General features: G+C 37.5%; 1 protein-coding gene across 23 annotated transcripts in view; it reads left to right on the top strand.

Moving 5' to 3' along the window:
- TRPM3 (transient receptor potential cation channel subfamily M member 3) overlaps nt 1-17,665 on the top strand; it is an 885,588-nt gene that overhangs the window by 629,134 nt on the left and 238,789 nt on the right. For all 23 annotated transcript variants that reach the window (XR_014057943.1, XR_014057944.1, XR_014057945.1 and 20 more), the window contains exon 6: nt 10,390-10,561. Coding sequence is in view for 20 of the 23 variants with exons in the window: in XM_081505094.1 (XP_081361220.1) it covers nt 10,390-10,561 (172 nt within the window). In the remaining 3 variants the exon portion in view is untranslated. The remainder of the gene's footprint in view (nt 1-10,389; nt 10,562-17,665) is intronic.

The raw sequence follows: 17,665 nt of genomic DNA, 5'->3' as shown, positions 1-17,665 counted from the left end.
CCTTTCAAGTCTTATCTCTGAACTAGACTTTAAAGATACAGGACATGTAACTTTGGATTCTGACTTCAAATTAGAGCCACACGCATAGTAGATACTCAATAAATATTGAGGAAGATGATTGGCCATGATGAAATTCAGGCTTCTAGGAAAACAAAACATTATGGGGAAAATATATAATAATAAATCTTATCTGGTTCACAACTTTACCACAACTTCATCTCTACTCATTACAGAGCTTGAGCATACTATAGTAACTATAGTGGGGGATTTTACCAAAGCATCTGCATGAAAAGCTATTTTCTTACATAGTAGCTCAACTTGGGAGGTGAATGGTGAAAGCTGTTGAGTAGGGAGACAAATGTGGAGGCAAACAGGCTCTTCTCTAACCCCTTTGAATTAGATGCATGATCCTCTTGACTGAGTGATAGAACTAGCCTTAATTCTTTAAATTTGAATACTTTCAATTCTGTTTAACCAAATTTTTTCAATTAATAAATAAAAACAACAGACTTTAATGAAGAATAATGCTGTGAATACTGATATGATAACAATTTTTTGCCCTGCTATTAGATCTGAAAATGAATATTGTTCAGCTCTTAAGTTTAATTCTACCTCTGTGAGTTTCCATATTATTCCTACTGCTCCTTTCTTCCATGGCCCAGAATCCTATCCTGCTCTCAACGAAGCTCAAGCCTCCCTTCCACCAAGACGGTTTCCCTGACTACACCCACAATGTCATATACCTGATTACAATTCTCCCATAATATCTTACTCCTCAACTTAATTAAAAGCTCATCAAAAATAGGGATTAAATTGTTTTCTTGTCTGTCATTAACCATTAACATGATACTCTGCATAAACATGAGGCATTGACATGTCACTGAAACACTGAGATTTGATTTCTTTGCCTCTAAATTGACTATAAAAATCACTTGCTCTCTGTTTTATACAACTTCCTTGAGCATAATCATAATAGTAACTTTAATTTGTGTGTGTGTGTGTGTGTGAGAGAGAGAGAGAGAGCTCTTATTTGAGGAAGCTCTCTGTGATTATATATATTAACCTTCTGAGCTATGTTCTATTTCATAAGAAAACTAAATAATGATTAGAGCCAAGATTCACTGTCTCCAAAGCCCATACTCTTAATTAGTAGTATGCCAGGTGGTCTATAAGAAAATATTTAATGATATTATGTTTTTATTGTTAGTTGAGATACTGGCGGGTATTTTATGCCTGTCGATTGAACTCAAAAGTAAAATTTTAAAAAAGTAGCTTCAATGAGAGTGACCAGAGCCCTTTTCTTTGTCCCTAGAATACTCTCAATGTGCAATTATGATTATGAAAGTGTCACCAGTGTGAATTGGTAAGAATATGATCTGGGGAACTGAATGGCCTAGATTTACATCCCAGCTACACGATATATTACTTATATAACATTGGGCAAGTTTCTTAATCACGTTGTGTTTAGTTTCACCATCAGTAAAATGGGAAGAATGATAGTGAGACTAAAAACAACAACTTCTGAGTGCCATTATAAGAATTAAATGAATTGTGATTTTCATATGACTCATTTCAGACTGAGCTGCTTGCTTTAGAAAACAGTCTGACCAGAATTGTTTCAGGTAATTTAACAGTTTCTAAAGCCTTTATGATTTGTCTTTTCCCAAATTTAAATGAATAAAACATGCTAAATGAAAAATCTAGACATGATTACAAGAAAAAGTATTTTTCATCTTAACCTAAGGATGAAAATTGTGTTTGGGTAGATTTTCAAAACATCATCTCATGTGGTTGTTAAATTATCTTGAATTCAATGATATCTTCTATTTTCCCTAAACTATACATTTATTCTCAGAATTTTGTAACCTTTAAAAGTTGTTACCTTTAATTGGAAAGTGTTCTTTTGATGTCATTTTTATAGTTTAAGCCAAGAAATATCAAATTTAATAATGCAATTGATGTGTAATTCTAGTACAGTTTTCAACTCAGTATATTTTTCACTTCAGATGCAAGCCAAATGTGAACTTCATATTGTAAGCTCAGAAAACCTCCCAAGAGTGTCCTTATGTGATATTTGTTGAACTTCTATGATAGGTTAGATAAGATATATTCAGAGGATGTGAGAGGAGAAATTGAGACAAGGAGACCCAACCAGTGCTGTACAGTCATAAAGGAGCCAATGCTAGCTAAACCTGGACCACACTCAGGTTCAGGACTACATTCAGTTGCATGACAATGCAGTTTCAGTAAGCAGTGTTGAGTTTGGATTTGGACATGTTGGTTTCAAAGTTCCTTTGAAATATCTATGTGAAATTGTCCAGCAGGACTGTGAGAAAGATCTTGTTACCTACTTAGTTTCAGTGCATATAGATGACAACTGAAGCCACTGCAATGGATGGGATCACTACATACAGGACAGGATGCAGGGAGGGCCTGAGGCTATCCCAGATCCTGGTGTTAGCCAATATTTAATGGTTGAGCAGAGAGAAGCAGCCTGCAAATGGAGACCAGAGGAAAGGCTAAGAGGTTGGAGCAAAAGCATCGAGTGTTGTGGAAGTCAAGGGAAGAGCGTGCTTCAGAAGGATAGAGTGAAGGGCAATGCCTAGTATAACTGAGGGACTAAGGAAGATAAGGACTTGGAAGCATTCACTCAATTTATCAAGACAGACATCATTTGCATCACTGACCAAAGCTGTTTCAGAAGCCAAATGAAGGATCAAGCCACATTTCAATAGATTGAGGAGGGAAAAAAGTAGAGAAGGCAAGTAGAAACTAGTAGAGGTGTGGCTGAGATGAGGAGAAGGGACATGAGTAGCCAAAGGGAACCATAGTTGGAGGAATTTTTTTCTTCAAAACTGGGAGAGATTTGAATTTGTTTATGCTTGTGGTATAAATGGAGTTAGGGATGGTGAGGAGATAATTGATGAAATAAGTCCCACAGTGGCCCTGTGGTGAAATAAGTCCCAGAGTGGCCCTGTGGGATGAGAGCTAAAGGGGAGATTAACCATCTGTACCCTTGTAACCAAAGGAGAAGAAGAAAAACTATGTAGGCAAAGAGTTGATGGTAGGATGTTGACGTTTAGCTGGAGGTTTATCATTGATCACAAAAGTAATTATATCAACACTATTGTAGAGCTTAATAAGTATCAGCATCCAACTAAGCACTTTACACAGACAGTCATTTAATTCTCATAATGGCACGCAAAAGTTATTTTTAGTATCCCCATTTTACTAATGAGAGAAACTAAACATGATGAAATTAAGTAACTTTTCCTGTGTTACATAACTAATAAATTGTGTAGCTGGGATGTAAACCTAGGCCAGCTAGTGCCTTGATCATATCCTTACTTATTATGCAATATTACTTCTCCATATATGAGCAACTGTCATTTATTGGAGTTCATATGAGGATTGTTTCATGAGTTTTATATCTCACTGAACCCTAAAAATGCCCCAATGAGGTGGTCTATAATCATAATAATCTCCATTTACAAATAGAGACACTGACACACAGATGGTAAATAACCTGCTTAAAGTCAACCAGCTGGGAAGTGTGTAAGCACAGAAGTCAGCTAATCTGCTGAGTGAGGATATACAGTGTTTGGGGTCAGACATATGAGGAGAGTGGAGGATGGTAGTCATTGTCCCAGTGGAGAACAGGAACCAGGACTAATCAGAGCCCAGAGATGGAATGCTAGGCAACTCAGAGGACCCAGGGTCACTAGAAGTCATGAAATTGTGATACATCAGTGAATTCAGCATAGAGGGAAAAGAATACATTTTGAAATTTCAAAGAAGATAATAATACACTATTATATTAGCTATCTATCACTGTATAACAGATTACCCCAAAACTTAATGGCTTACAACATATTTATTATCTCACAGTTTCTGAAGATCACAAATTTGTGAATGGCTTACCTGGGTAGTTCTGAGTTAGGGTCTCTCTTAAGGTCACAGTCAAGTTGTAAGTTGGGGCTACATCATTTGAAGGCTTGAATGGGGCTGGAGTGCCTTCTTCCAAGATGACTCAGCCACATGGCTTTTGGGGAGAGTTCTCACCATGTCGACCTATCCAGAAGGGTGCCTTATTGATGGCACCTGGCTCACCCCAGAGTAAGTGATTCAAGAGAGAGCAAGGAGGAAGCCCCTTATGACCTAGTTTTGGAAGCCACACACCATCCCTTTTGATTCTATGAATACTTAGAAGTGAGTCACTGAATCCAGCCATACTAAGGGAAGATTTTCAAAGAATTTCTAAATATATTTTAAAATCACCCAGCTGATACATGGTGATTTGTAAAGCAAGGAACCCCTGTCAAAACTTAAGGTCTTTTCCCACAACAAGTAAGCCCTGTGTCTGAGTGGTACACAGTCCCCCTCAGGACAGGGTAAAAGGAGGCGAGCCTATTTGAGCAGAAAGCCTGAAATGTGGATGGTGCAACTCTCCGAAGCCCATGAGTTGAACACATTTTCAAAGTGCTGTAAAATGATGCATTTGTTTTCCTGTGGATTTTAGTGGAAGTCAAGCAGTTAAAGTATCTGGGCATTCTTTACAGATGGATTTCTGGGTTTGCTGGTTTCTAGGTTGGATTGCAGAGCTGAGAAACAGTGTCTGGGTTTCAGTGTGACCCTGCTTTATACCTAGACTTACAGCTGAGCTGCCTGAATAGGAAACAACAAGCCAGTGCCCTGTTAGCTCAGGCTTCACTGTAATTTTAAGGATGCACTGTGCCTTTCTTTTTTTCATTAATATCATTCTCCCAGTCCCCTTATTTCTTTATCTCAGACACAGAGGTTGTTTCCCACTGCTCTGCAGTATGTTCTTTTCTCTCCCAGAAATGCATGCCTGATCCTAAGAGAACCCTGCCACTCCTTTTGTTTCTCTCTCTCCAAAGCACAAACCCCATTTTGCTGCTGCTGCCTTTCCTGACCTCTGTCTACTATCTAGTTCTAGAGGCCTCATCTGGAAATAATATGATCAGCTGTCAGAAGGATTTTAATGGCTGGCTGAGTCACTGACAAAAATGTCCAACAGCAAAACCAACCATAATATCCTTTAGAAATTTAAAATCAGGATGGGTCCTTGTCTTTCCTCTAAATGTCTCCTGTCCTGTAAAGGAAATTAAGGTCCACATGTGATTTAGAGGGAACAGTGTGCTTAGCGGGGCAGATTTGGCCAAGACACCTCACATCTCTGAGGCGCTATAGTTTTGTCTTTCAAATAAGCATGAAATGGATTAATCCACTTAAAAGTGTCTATCACAGTGCCTGGCATGCAATAAGTGATAAAAGAATCCTAATTTTCTTCCTGTAAAAATTACAATCATAGTGCTATTAGGAGGGAAAGAGTGATTCAGTGGGCTATACATCCCCTACCCTGTTATTGCCTGGGAAGGTTGATACACACCTCACCAGGTAATAAGTCTGGGATTGCAGAAGGCTTGTGATTGATGACTCAAAAACCTGATTTAGCTCAATTCAGTTCTACTCAGGAAAGAAGTACAGATACCGAAACTACTCTTGCATTGTGGAAAGCACCACAAAATGGAAGAGACCCCCCAAGATATGAGCAAACTATTTTTTTTGTAGCCAAAACACATAGCAAGTCATTGTTCTGTACTAACTTGGGAAAGGCAAGTGTATTTTTTAATACAGACTGTTCAGACTCAACTTTAGAGATAGAAAGCCTTTAGAATTTATAGTCAAGTCCTCTACCTTACAGATGAGAAACTACCATCCAAAAAGTTTATTTTGATAAATATATTTTGAACATTTATTTCAGATATTACTTAGATGCAAGATTATATGTCTCTTTAAGCCAGTCCAGTACTTACCACATACATTTCCTAGAGAAATTCTAAGTGTGTGAATGAATGAATGAATATGTTAGGTAGTTGGAATAGGAAAAAGGAGTCCAAAATGGCAGTGGATAAAAGACAAAGAAGGGAGAAGCATGAAGACCAAAGGAAGCTCTGAGGACGGGAGTGAGAACCTCAGGTGAAACAAACAGCCCTCCTGGCTATCCCACTTTACATAGGGCAGGCTCAAGGGGAGGAGAAAAAAACATATAAAAAGAGGAGCCAAAACTGAGCCCCTCTCCTTTTTTGGTCGACCTGCCCTCACGCCTCAAGGATGTATTTTCCTTTGCCTGCCAAATAAAACTGAGCCGTAACCGAGCTGTAACACTGGTCCACCATTTCAAATTTTTGCTGCGTTGAGACAGAACTGAGGAAATTATACACTCCCCCTACAAATAAATTCAAAGACTTGCCCAGGGTCACAAATTAGTAATTAAAGGAACTACAACTTAAAGTTCCATCTCTTGACTTCCTACTAGGTACTCCCAAGTGAGACCAGAACATGCATAAAAATAGCTAGGAAAATTCCAGCCGGTGTCCTATATCAACTCCCACATGATTGATTTAAGCCTATCCAAGTAGAACAGATGCTCCTGAACGATGTTCAATTCTTCCAAAGTGTCTCTAGATCAGTTCTCTCCTGACAATGATAATGACCCTACAAATGTCTTATATAAAGACCCTCCACCTCATTAACTCCTTGAGCAATTTCTGTTACAGTCCCTCTTTGTTGAAAAGTTGAGGTACACAGAAGCCTTGGAACCAGACATTACCAAGCAGCCAACACAAAGTGGTGTACAATAGATTAATGAATGAAATACTAAATATCGAAAATCCATTTCTGTGCAGATTTCCCGTCTATGTATAGATACCAATGTAGTTACCAATCATGAAGATCACTTGATATGTAGACCTTTCAGACACCATTCACCCTTCTAAACACAGATTCCTCATTTGAACTGCAAAACACAGAATATTATTTGAGTGATTCTCTTCTCAGTTCTCTCAAGGGTGATATATAACATGTACCATCCTGTATTCTTAGGAGAGAAAATGATCTGTTATATACAATCAATATTGCAGAACATTAGAGTTTGATTCTCCCAGAATACACTGGCTGAGAAATGTGCTGGAGTAATCTGTATACATACAGGTCACAGTTGTTCTTGCTATGCACACATGTACATGCCCATACAAACATGTTTCCAAAAACATCCTCTTTTTATGAGCTCTTAACAATAAAAATGGATGCATTACCTCCAGAATTTTGTCAGAGGGAAAAATTCATTTGTATTCATGTGCATTATTTTTTTCTATTTGAAAAACATAACAGGAAGATCAGCATATCTTTTGTAGATATGCAAATTGTAAGTTGAACAAAAATAGACTGCTGGTATGTTTGTTATGAGGAATATTAATTAGATTTTGTAGAAAAGTTGGACCCAAGTGCATTCCTCTGAAGTATTTGGGAAGTTATTTCCAACTCTGCATTTAATCAGCAAACATTTCCAGAATATCACCATCTTAAATGACCTATGAGGACATAAAAAGAAAAAAACACTTGCATATTTTAAGCAACTGGTTACTAATTTGTTTTCTTTACTTATATTGATTAGCTTAAATACCTGTGTTAAACAGAAGTCAATGATTTGTCTCCCATCATTTCATTTTGGTCACTAGTTTGCAATTGGAAAATCAGTTTATAGTTGGTAAAATAAAGCCCGACTTGACAGGGAATTCACATTTGTAGATTGCCTGAAAAATCTACCAGGCATGGTGCCAGTTACTTACAGTAACTGTACTTGCCAGTTACACTATAATCTCATCTAATCCCCATGAGGTAAGCAGTTTTATCATTTCCCTTTTACAGATTAAAAATGTGAGACTCATATTCACATACTGTTGACAGAACTGGGATTCAAAGAGATTTCCATGCCCCAAATGTTCATGATTGTTCTAGAAGTCAACATACCTTCCTCCAATGATGACTAGAAAATAATTTAGGACATTTAACTTATTTTTTGGATTTATATCCTCTATTATTCAGCAGAAAAAAATCTCTGCCAAAATATAACCACCTTTAAGTTATCTTAACATAAGATTCAAAGAAATGGGAGCAGTAAAATGAAGAAATTAAAATTCATGAGTAACATTGTAAACTTGACCCTCCTATCATAACTAATTCAGATGTTTAGTATTTCCAAAGAGCACCATGTTTCACAAGAAAAGAAAGTAAAAACTCTGAAAACTGAAGTACCAATGTCCTTGGAATTTTGTGGTAGGGGAAACAGATATATAGAGTATAGTCAGATAATTTAATTATGTTCTTTTAATCTCAGATCATGGTAATTATGTCAGGGTGGCCTAGAAGCATTTTCACTCCTTTATTCATTTGAAAATGTCAGTTTCACTTATGGTCTTTAATTAGGTTCCCAAGAATTAAAAAACATGCCCTGTATCTCAGCTAGAACAAGTGTGTAGGGTTCACCATCATTAACCTCTAGAAAATCTACATGCCCCTCACAGAACTGCTTTGGGGTTCCCTCTTTCTTGGCATGGAGCCTTGGGGAACTGCTGTTAGGAAAGAGACAACAGTAACTTAAAGCATTTTCTTTTGTCCAAAAGTACAATGCATAGGCACTTTAAGAATAGGAGAAAGTCTTTCTGCTAAGTCTTTTCCAACAAAGCATTAATATTTATTAACTTGCACTCTGAAGTAGAATGAATGTTTTATGATCAAAAACAAGTAACAACAAAATGGAAATTTTAACCACAAGCGACCTACTCTTCCAGTGATAAAGAACTCAGGATGGGGCTAGCCAACCACTCTCTCTGTAGTTCAGGGATGAGGGGACTCTCATTCACTCATCTAGACAAAAGAGTAATTGAATACGGCTCCATATGATTACTGGAAGCAATAATCACAAACTTATGGGCTTCCTTTATCAATGAGAGCCAACAAGAATGAAGCCATGAATTAATGTTATATTATGCTATATTAACAAATAAAGACATATTTAAAAGGACTGAAGGATGTTTCAAAAGCTCAGAATTACCAATTTTAAATTTAGATTAGATCAATTCCCAAACAATTCAGATAAGAGAGAGTTTTTAATTTTCAACTTTGAATAAAAGCATGTCTGTCTCAAGTTTTATTTAAATTAATTCATTCACTATTCATTGAGTACATTCTGTTTGCCAGGCACATAGAAATGTGGGGTTTTGAATCAGCGTCAAGGTATAAAATATGACTTTTATGAGATCTTTTCTACTAACACTGTCTTTATTAAATCACATTGTAATTCCTTTATCAAACTACTCAATCTTACTACAGCTTTTCCTGATGAGTTATTTCATACCAAAAATGAACACGAGCATCTCAACTCTATAATTAATGTATATACTCCATAAAGGCACAGAAATAAAAGCCCCTTTGCATTTATTTCTGTCTTGTCAATGTCAGTGATTCAGTACAGAGATAACTGTATGGAGATTGTATAACAATGAGTTTGTTGAATGCTCCTTTTCATAGTCTTGAGTGAAGTTTTTACCTAAATATTCTAATACATCATTTTGTTTCCATTGTGTCTAAACAGTTTGGGAAAGGGGAATGAATAACCATGGATTTTGGAATCAGGCAGACCTGGATGTGAATTCTGGTTCTGTGGGTAGAAAACTCTTTTAAAACCTATGTCATCTCCATCTGTGTTTCCTCATATACACAATAAACATAACAGCATCTACCTTGCATGATTGTTTCAAGGAGGATAGATAATGTGTAAAGCAACTAGCTCACTATAGGTTTTGTTTTTCTTTTTAGATCAAAAGTCTGAAAGACCATACTAAGCATTGGTCTGTTTTAGGTAGTATAATTCACGGTGAAATTAAGATAACACAACCAAAAAATACAACAGAGTTGAACATTTTAAGCCTGATTCATATTCATCTCGTGGGACAGTTATTTCTACATTCAGCGTTTCCACTTAAGGTGTCTAATAAGAACAGTGTAGATTTTTAAATGCTAGACCTTCAGATTGCTGAATGAAAGCAGTCACTCCTACCCAACTCCCTACCCTCCACCCCTAACCCTCCACCATACTCCCGAATCATGACTGCTCTTCTGTGCCTGTCAGAGTGTGGACACGATAGAGAGAAGAAACATAGAAACAAAATAAACCTAAAAATTATTTTTGGTTCATCAGCATATATAAACAATCAACTACAAAATGAAACAGACATTCACATGCCAGTTTTTGAGAAGAATAAAATCACAAACTCTTCTTTCTATATAAATCCAAAAATTAAATCAATACATAATCCTTTAAGCATAATCATGCTTTGAGTAGAACATTTACTATAAATCTTGCTTCTACCTGAAACAATGTTAGAAGAGGATATAGACTATTCTTTCACTGTCCCAAAGAATTTATTTCACTTATCTCTCTCTCTTTCCTGTCTGTCTGATTCTCCTTTTCATATTTAGTACTCTTTTCTCTGACTTCTGCCCCTTCCTTTTGAAATCCTACAGGTTGTCAGGCCATATCAGACCATGTCCAATCCCATGAGCAAGCTCACTGTTCTCAACAGTATGCATTCCCACTTCATTCTGGCTGACAATGGGACCACTGGAAAGTATGGAGCAGAGGTGAAACTTAGGAGACAACTGGAAAAGCATATTTCACTCCAGAAGATAAATACAAGTAAGTCTACTACTGTCTACTCATGCCTCATAGCAAATAGGATGAAAGTGAGGAAATTTCAAATGCAGACCATTATTTCTACATGGCTAATGGTTAGAATTAGAGGAAGTCACCTAGAGGGGGATGATTGGAGGCTCAAGAAGTGATTACACAATTAGTGGACTCAAGCTCATTCATTATGTGTGAAAAATCCAACCCCGTCTGGAGTTTATAAATGCAAATAAGCCTTTCTTTCCAAACTTTTTTCTACATCCTTTACACAATGCTCTAAGGAGGGAAAGCACCCCGGAGAAATTTTTTCTACTTATTAAGCTATTTTGGGTGGCTAAAAGAAAAGAAAACAGTTTTTGATCTTAGCATAGATCTGGCTGTGCAAAGGCATTTCAAGGGAACTGACATTTTCTAAACTAAAACATAATGTCTAACCATCTTGATGAAACTTTAATTCTGTCTCTTAATTTTATGTATGTATTCATTCACTGTCTCTAGATACCTACATATTTAGATATATGTGTGTATTTATGGGTACCATGTAATACTTAGCCTATGGTTACACTAAAATTATCTCATAAGTACTTATGTGTTCTATGCAATATTTATTATGTACCCATTTAACTATAGAAGGTAGCATTGTAAAAACAATGATGCTCCTGAAATCACTAAATGGCTTGCATTTAAATATAATAGAGATATATAAACAATCCACTGTCCTTCCTCACAAAATAAAATTCAGTTTGTTTTCACAAAGTAACACATGGCTTCATGGCAGGTTCAGGCTTTGTGGTAACTATGTGTTCCATCAGGGAAACTTGGCTTTAATTGATTGAACTTTCAAAGCCTGCAGTTCCAAATAACAGAAAATTTTCTTTGGCTCAGTAAGTTTTCAGAAGTTCAGTGTAACACAATTCAACAGGTCCAAATGGCTTTTCTCATCTCTCATCTTTTCTCTCCACCATCCAGAATGGATTGTGCTTGCTGTCGCCACCTTCCTCCCAGAACTGGGATGCCAGACCTGTCAGACCATAACTTGTCTTTCCTATATTCTGTTTTCTGGTTCTACCTTTTAGGAGCTACTACTGTTTTAACAGTCAAGTTTCATACCTTCATCTTTTTCACAGAGAAGTCTGGAATAATAAATTGTGGTGTAGGCCTGAAGTCAAAATTATATTAGAAAACTCTCTTCTATCTAAGAAACTTCAATAGTCTTTGGAAAGAGAAAACACAGGATTACCCAAAGGTAACCATCTTTTGGAGGAAGAAAGAGTAGAAAAGACTAGAAAATCCATCCAGAAACCAGCAGAGATCAAAAGTAAAAAAGCGCTATTGCCAATGGGTGGTTGCTATACTGAAATTGAATTTTATTAGAATATTTGATAGAAAAGCAAATCTTATCTAATTAATGTTATCTATTTAGGTTTTCATAGGCTATAGGATTACTTTTTTTTTACACCAGCAGGTTAAGAAGGAGCCTAAATAGGAGTAACCTGAAAGCTGAAGGAGATGGAAGCAGGGTAGACAAAGAGTAAATGCAGGGTCAAGTTCAGTGCTTAGTAATGAGACCAAATTTGTCCAGACACGTAAAGCATGCCGTTGTGTCAGGTCCTGATGGCAGCTGGGCCAGATATATTCATTCGTGTTGTGAAGAGACCTAGGCGTGTAGTTGTGTAAATTGTATACTCAGCTATAGAGGTGCCAGCAGGAGCTAAAACCTAGCCAGGGCTGTGTGTGTTTCAAACCCTGTGCCTTATAGGCTGCCTGAGGAAAGATACTCTTTCCTAATGGATCGTTCCAGAGAAGGCACCCTTTTTTAATTTGGAGATGCACTTTTCTCCAAAGCTCCCAGAGGTGCTATCTGTGGGGATGGCCCTGCAGAGGAGGCTTGTGGACAGTGGCTGGGCCTCCATGAGGAGCAGAGCCCAGCAGCATAGAGTTGAAAAGCAGGCCAAGGCTTGTGGTCAGGGCATCAGGGATTCTGGAGAAGCCAGGACACCATGTACATGCCTCATGCCATTCATGTGACACTGGACCCTTGCAAGCACATCAAGGCAGGTAGTGACATGCACACATGTTGACAAGTGGAGTCCCAGTCAGGGGTCTAGGCCACAAAGTAAGGAATAAGCACAGATTCAGGTTCCAAGCTGAAAGACAGGTCAGAGAAGCTGGCTTGAGACTCCTGAAATGCTTCAAGTCCACAAATAAGATTAGACCTCAGATCTGGGGTAAGGGCCAAGCCCCTTGGTTAGGCTAAATGATAGTTGCTGGAACAGGATGGGGGTAAGGAGAGGCAAAGAGTCATTTCATTCATCATAATTTATAAACATAATTTTCCTCCTTGCTTTGGGGACTGTATTTGAGGCTTAAAGAAATCCATAGGCTTCCATTCAATGCAAATAATTCAATGAGAAGAAGAGGGTTAAAGATGCCCAGAGGAGATCCCTGAAGGCACAGGAATTTAAAAGGCTCAGGACCAAGAATTTGCCACAAGTTGTAGTGAATGATGCTATGAGTTAGCTCTTCTACCGGTTCTATCCCTGATTTTGGTAGTGGGAGGATGGCCACCTTATCCAGTTTTCCAGGGACTTTCTTAGATTTATCATTGAAAGTTCCATGTGCCTGGGCCTGCTCTGTCTCAGGCAAACACAGATTGTACATCACCCTCCAAGTCAGACTCATGAGTCATTAGCTCTACTTCTCTTTTCACTGCATTTACCCCACAAAGCAGGAAAGGAACAGCAAGGGCATCAGAGCTTAAGGAGTGACCCAGACTTCTGGAGGTAAAGAAAGACCTTGAGATGTCCATTCAGTTAGTAGCAAAGCAAAGTGCCTACTAAGAACCCAGAAGTCTCCAGAATAGGACTGACTGAGAAATAAGGGGGGAAAGTTGACCTGTTTAAAATAGGAAACAGCAAAAGTAAGAATATAACTGTTAATGCAATTCTGCTCTCTAATCTGAACACTCTTTTTTCTTTATAATTAACAATAGTTTGCTTCTTATTAAAAATAAATTTCTATTATATAACTATTCTAAAAATTACATCTTAATTTCCTTCTTCAAAAGTTTAAGAAATCTATAATACAACCGGGGAACTCAAGTTTAGGAAGCCCTAATTTAGCCTCCTGAAGATTAGACCCTCCACCAAGATACCAGAGTAATACTATCACCACCTTTTATGCCTAGGATGACTCCAGGGAAGTCTGAACACACTCAGCATTTTCCTCATTAAGGTGTCATTTCTCCACATCACTTAAGGGTGACCTGAATAACATAGGAATCTTTCCACGAGTCTGTTTTCTTGCATAAATGACAATCTTCTGAAGAATATTTTCCTTAAATATTAAGTAAATTTTTCTCAAGAGACTTTTAAGCTCTTTCTCATCAACATGACAGTTATGAATAATAACATACTACAAGCACCAGCATCTCAGGCTTTTCTCAGTGCTCTGGCATTCATTATCTCATCTCTCCCCTCCCCCACTCATTCCTGCTGTCAGCAGTCCTTCCTGAAGTGTTGTCATTGGTTACTGAAGGACTTCTTTGTTTTGAAAGGAGAATCTTTTTGGATGTGAGTGGCTGAAGAGCACACTTCCATTTGCAGTTTTCTAAACTTCAAATTTAACTTGCAAAGCTTTCCCCATCATGCCTTTAGAAAACAAATATTTCTTGAACTCTTATTATGTACCAGTCATGATTAAGGTCCAGAAAAGCAGCAGTAGATAATTCATTGAGCCAAGTCAAGAGGGGCAAACATATTAATAAATTGGAAAATACATGTAGTAAGAAAGCCATTAAGAAAAATAAAACAGAGGAAGGTATATATGTGAATCTCATGGGTACATGTGCCTGCATGCATGCACATGTGTGTGTCGGGAAGAAAGTTTAAATCCGGTGATCAGGAATGGCCTCTATGACAGTGTAATGTGTAAGCAGGAAACTGAATGAAGTGAGGGAGCCAGCTTTGAAAAGAGCATTCCGGGAAGAGTGAAAGCAAGAACAAAGGCCCAGGTCTTTGATGACAAGCTCGATCTTAGAGTTGGATTTTATTCTAACAGAGTTTTGATCTGGCAAGTTACAGCATCTCCCTAATGGTTTAAAACATCACCCTGCTGTTGTATGTAGAGATCTGACTGACATGGGGGCAAGATTAAAGGCAGGTAGATGTTTCAGTAGGCTATTATCATAATGCAGGTGAGAGATGACAGTATTTCAAATTAGGATGGTAGTAATAAAAGTAGTTAAAAGCAGTAGATTCAAATATATACATAGGTGATAAAATATACATAACATAAAATTTACTATTTTAATATTTGTAAGTATACAGTTCAGTGTGTGAAATACATTTACATTGCTGTATAATCATCACCACTATGAGCAGCGGGGAGATGGGGGGTTCAGATCTTCATGGCTCTGTGACCTTAGGCAAATTACTGTATTTCTCTCAGACTTTGTTTCTGTGTCTGTGAATCACGGATAATAATTTTCCACAGTGTGGTGTTTAAATGAGTCAACATGGGAAAGGAGTCTGGCATGTGGCAATTTAGAAACATTGATTACCTTCCTGCCATCTTGGTGACACGCATAGCAGTTCCCTGCGGGAAACCATGTTCTGTGTTGGTATATCCTGATAGGCTGCCATAGGGTCCAACCTGAGACCCAGACCTTCATTCAAAGCCCATCAGAGACTAGAGTGTCTGTCAGAACATCTTTACCACAAATCAAACCTGGCTCTGCTCATAGGGAGAAGCCATGTATCCCTAAAATTAAAGGGCCCAAAGAAAAAAATGAGGCTCAAAATTATATTCTGAAATGTATTGGCAAGACTCTAATAACTTCTTAAAGAATACATTTAAAGTCTTGATTGTTGCAGCAATAAATAGAAAACTTTTTTTTTCAATATTGTTGAAAATATATTCTAAACTGTAGTTGTTCCTCTTTCCTGAATAAAGAATATAATGGAGGAAATTTAATATTTCTTTAGAGAGTAAAGCTATTCCAGTGTCCTGGAGCAATCATTATGAATGTCAGTTAGGTTTGCTGAGAACTCTTATTTGGTGGAGGTGTTAGAATTTGGGCTAGATGTGAACTGATTCAGAATATATAAGATTGGATTTTATATAAAATTTAGATTTGGGTCAATATCAGATATCCTGTTTATAAGTTACCATTTGATTTTAAAAGATTAGATGAAGAGGACAGAAATCTAGTTCTCTTTGTTCTCTGATTGATTAAATTGTTACTACTTTGTGTTTGAATTTTATTTTAGGTTTGGCTAAATGCAAAGTTTTATTCAGATTACATATCTAATTACACTGTGAACTATAAATTTCTAGGAAATTTCATTACGAGGCTAGAATTTTCCAACTTTGTCCTCTTCATATTATAAAGTGAAATCTACATCAGACTAAATCCAGTCTAAAGGGATTCTGTTCCCATGGCAGTTGTAGATATACCTACTCTTTACTACTAATGAATGGGGCTGTCTGGGTAGGTTCAGATTTTTGTAACTGACGCTTTTGCTACCGTCAGGGTTTTCTTGAAAGAGAATTAGATGCTCTGCATTTTCTTTGCCCCAGAGTAACAACTGACATTTGAGCATAGCCTCATCTAATGAAGCCACCAAGAATACTTTTGTCTAAAGCAGCAGATTAAAATTGGCTTGGCAGTTCTAAGTAAACAAGTAGCAGAAATAATCACAGAATTCATAAAGCACAATCAAATTTGGTATTTGAGGATTTTACTATTTAGAATTCTATGAAAAAAAAAACAAACAGATGTTTTGTTATGCAGTCCCTAAGCCAATATACCTATCTATGTGTGATTCTGTGCTTACACAAACTAACAAAAATAATGACAATAATAATGTCACCCAGTAGCACAGAATGTCATAGTTCTGCTTTATAATGGGAACAGATGTCTTGCTTTCCACTGAGTTGTTTGGTACAGGAGAACCATGAACAGGCTAATCCACAGAGTGATTCAACCAAGCTGGTAAAGTCCTATAGGTTCCAGGAGATTTTATTTTTAAAAGGTCACCTCCATGATGCGACACTTATCAATTTACAGCATTTTGTTTCTGTGAAATGTTCATAATCAGAAAAAGTACTCATAACTATATTCTTGTTTCTTTACCACCATTTCATGGTGATAATTCTTAAACATGGCCATAGTAGTTTTCAACTAAGGTGACACTGCCTCCCAGAGGAGGTATTTGCTCTGAATCTGTTCTCTTCTGAAAAAGTCATCGTCTGTGTTAGAGCTCTCAATGTATTTGAAAACTGTAAATGGACTTAATTGACCTTTTTTGCCATAATGGCTCTAAGGAAGCTGTTTTTCATTTGAACAGACATACCAACCTGCTTAACAGCAGAACTGACTCACAAAGTAAATCAGAATTTCCAGTTCAGCAACACCCTCTCTTAGACCACTGCTTTGTATGTTTCAGGCTCAGTGACTCCAGAAATGTGCTCAATACTAGGGGCTGTCCTGTCAGAGTCCTTGGTGTTCAGAGAAATCCTGGAGTCCACAGTTACCAGCTGACTTGGGGATAGAGACAGAGGCCCAGAGATGTGGTTGCTTTACCTGCAGGCCCTTGAAGAGCCTACTCACTAGAATTCATTGCCAAGGGAATATTTTGATGCACCAAGGTTCTAAGAGAATAAAGAGTTTAAAACTGCATACAAAGTGACTTCTGAATTTAATCTATAAATTACTGGGAATTATTTTGGAAATAAGGGAGCAAGACAGTAATATAAACCTTGAGTGAATGAATAAAATCATGACATAAAATGCTGTAAAGTAGTGCTTTTTATGTCTCTGATTTCCCTGGACTATACTTCTAAGTCGTTAAGTCATTTCTGACTCTTTGCGACCCCATGAATTGCAACACGCCAGGCTTCCCTGTCCTTCACTATCTCCCTTGAGTTTGCTCAGACTCATGTTGTTTGAGTCAGTGATGCCATCCAACCATCTCATCCTCTGTCACCCCCTTCTCCTCTTGCCCTCAATATTTTCCAGCATCAGGGTCTTTTCCAATGAGTTGGCTCTAGATCTCTTATATGTATTAGTATTTTCATCTTGTTAAATTATAAATTTCCTTACCCTGGAAA

This window comes from Giraffa tippelskirchi, chromosome 1 (assembly GCF_054371585.1).
Source record: "Giraffa tippelskirchi isolate mGirTip1 chromosome 1, T2T-mGirTip1v1.2.pri, whole genome shotgun sequence".
NCBI classification, from domain to species: domain Eukaryota; kingdom Metazoa; phylum Chordata; class Mammalia; order Artiodactyla; family Giraffidae; genus Giraffa; species Giraffa tippelskirchi.
Note: the sequence above shows the minus strand (reverse complement) of the source record. Positions and strands in the feature narration are given on the sequence as shown.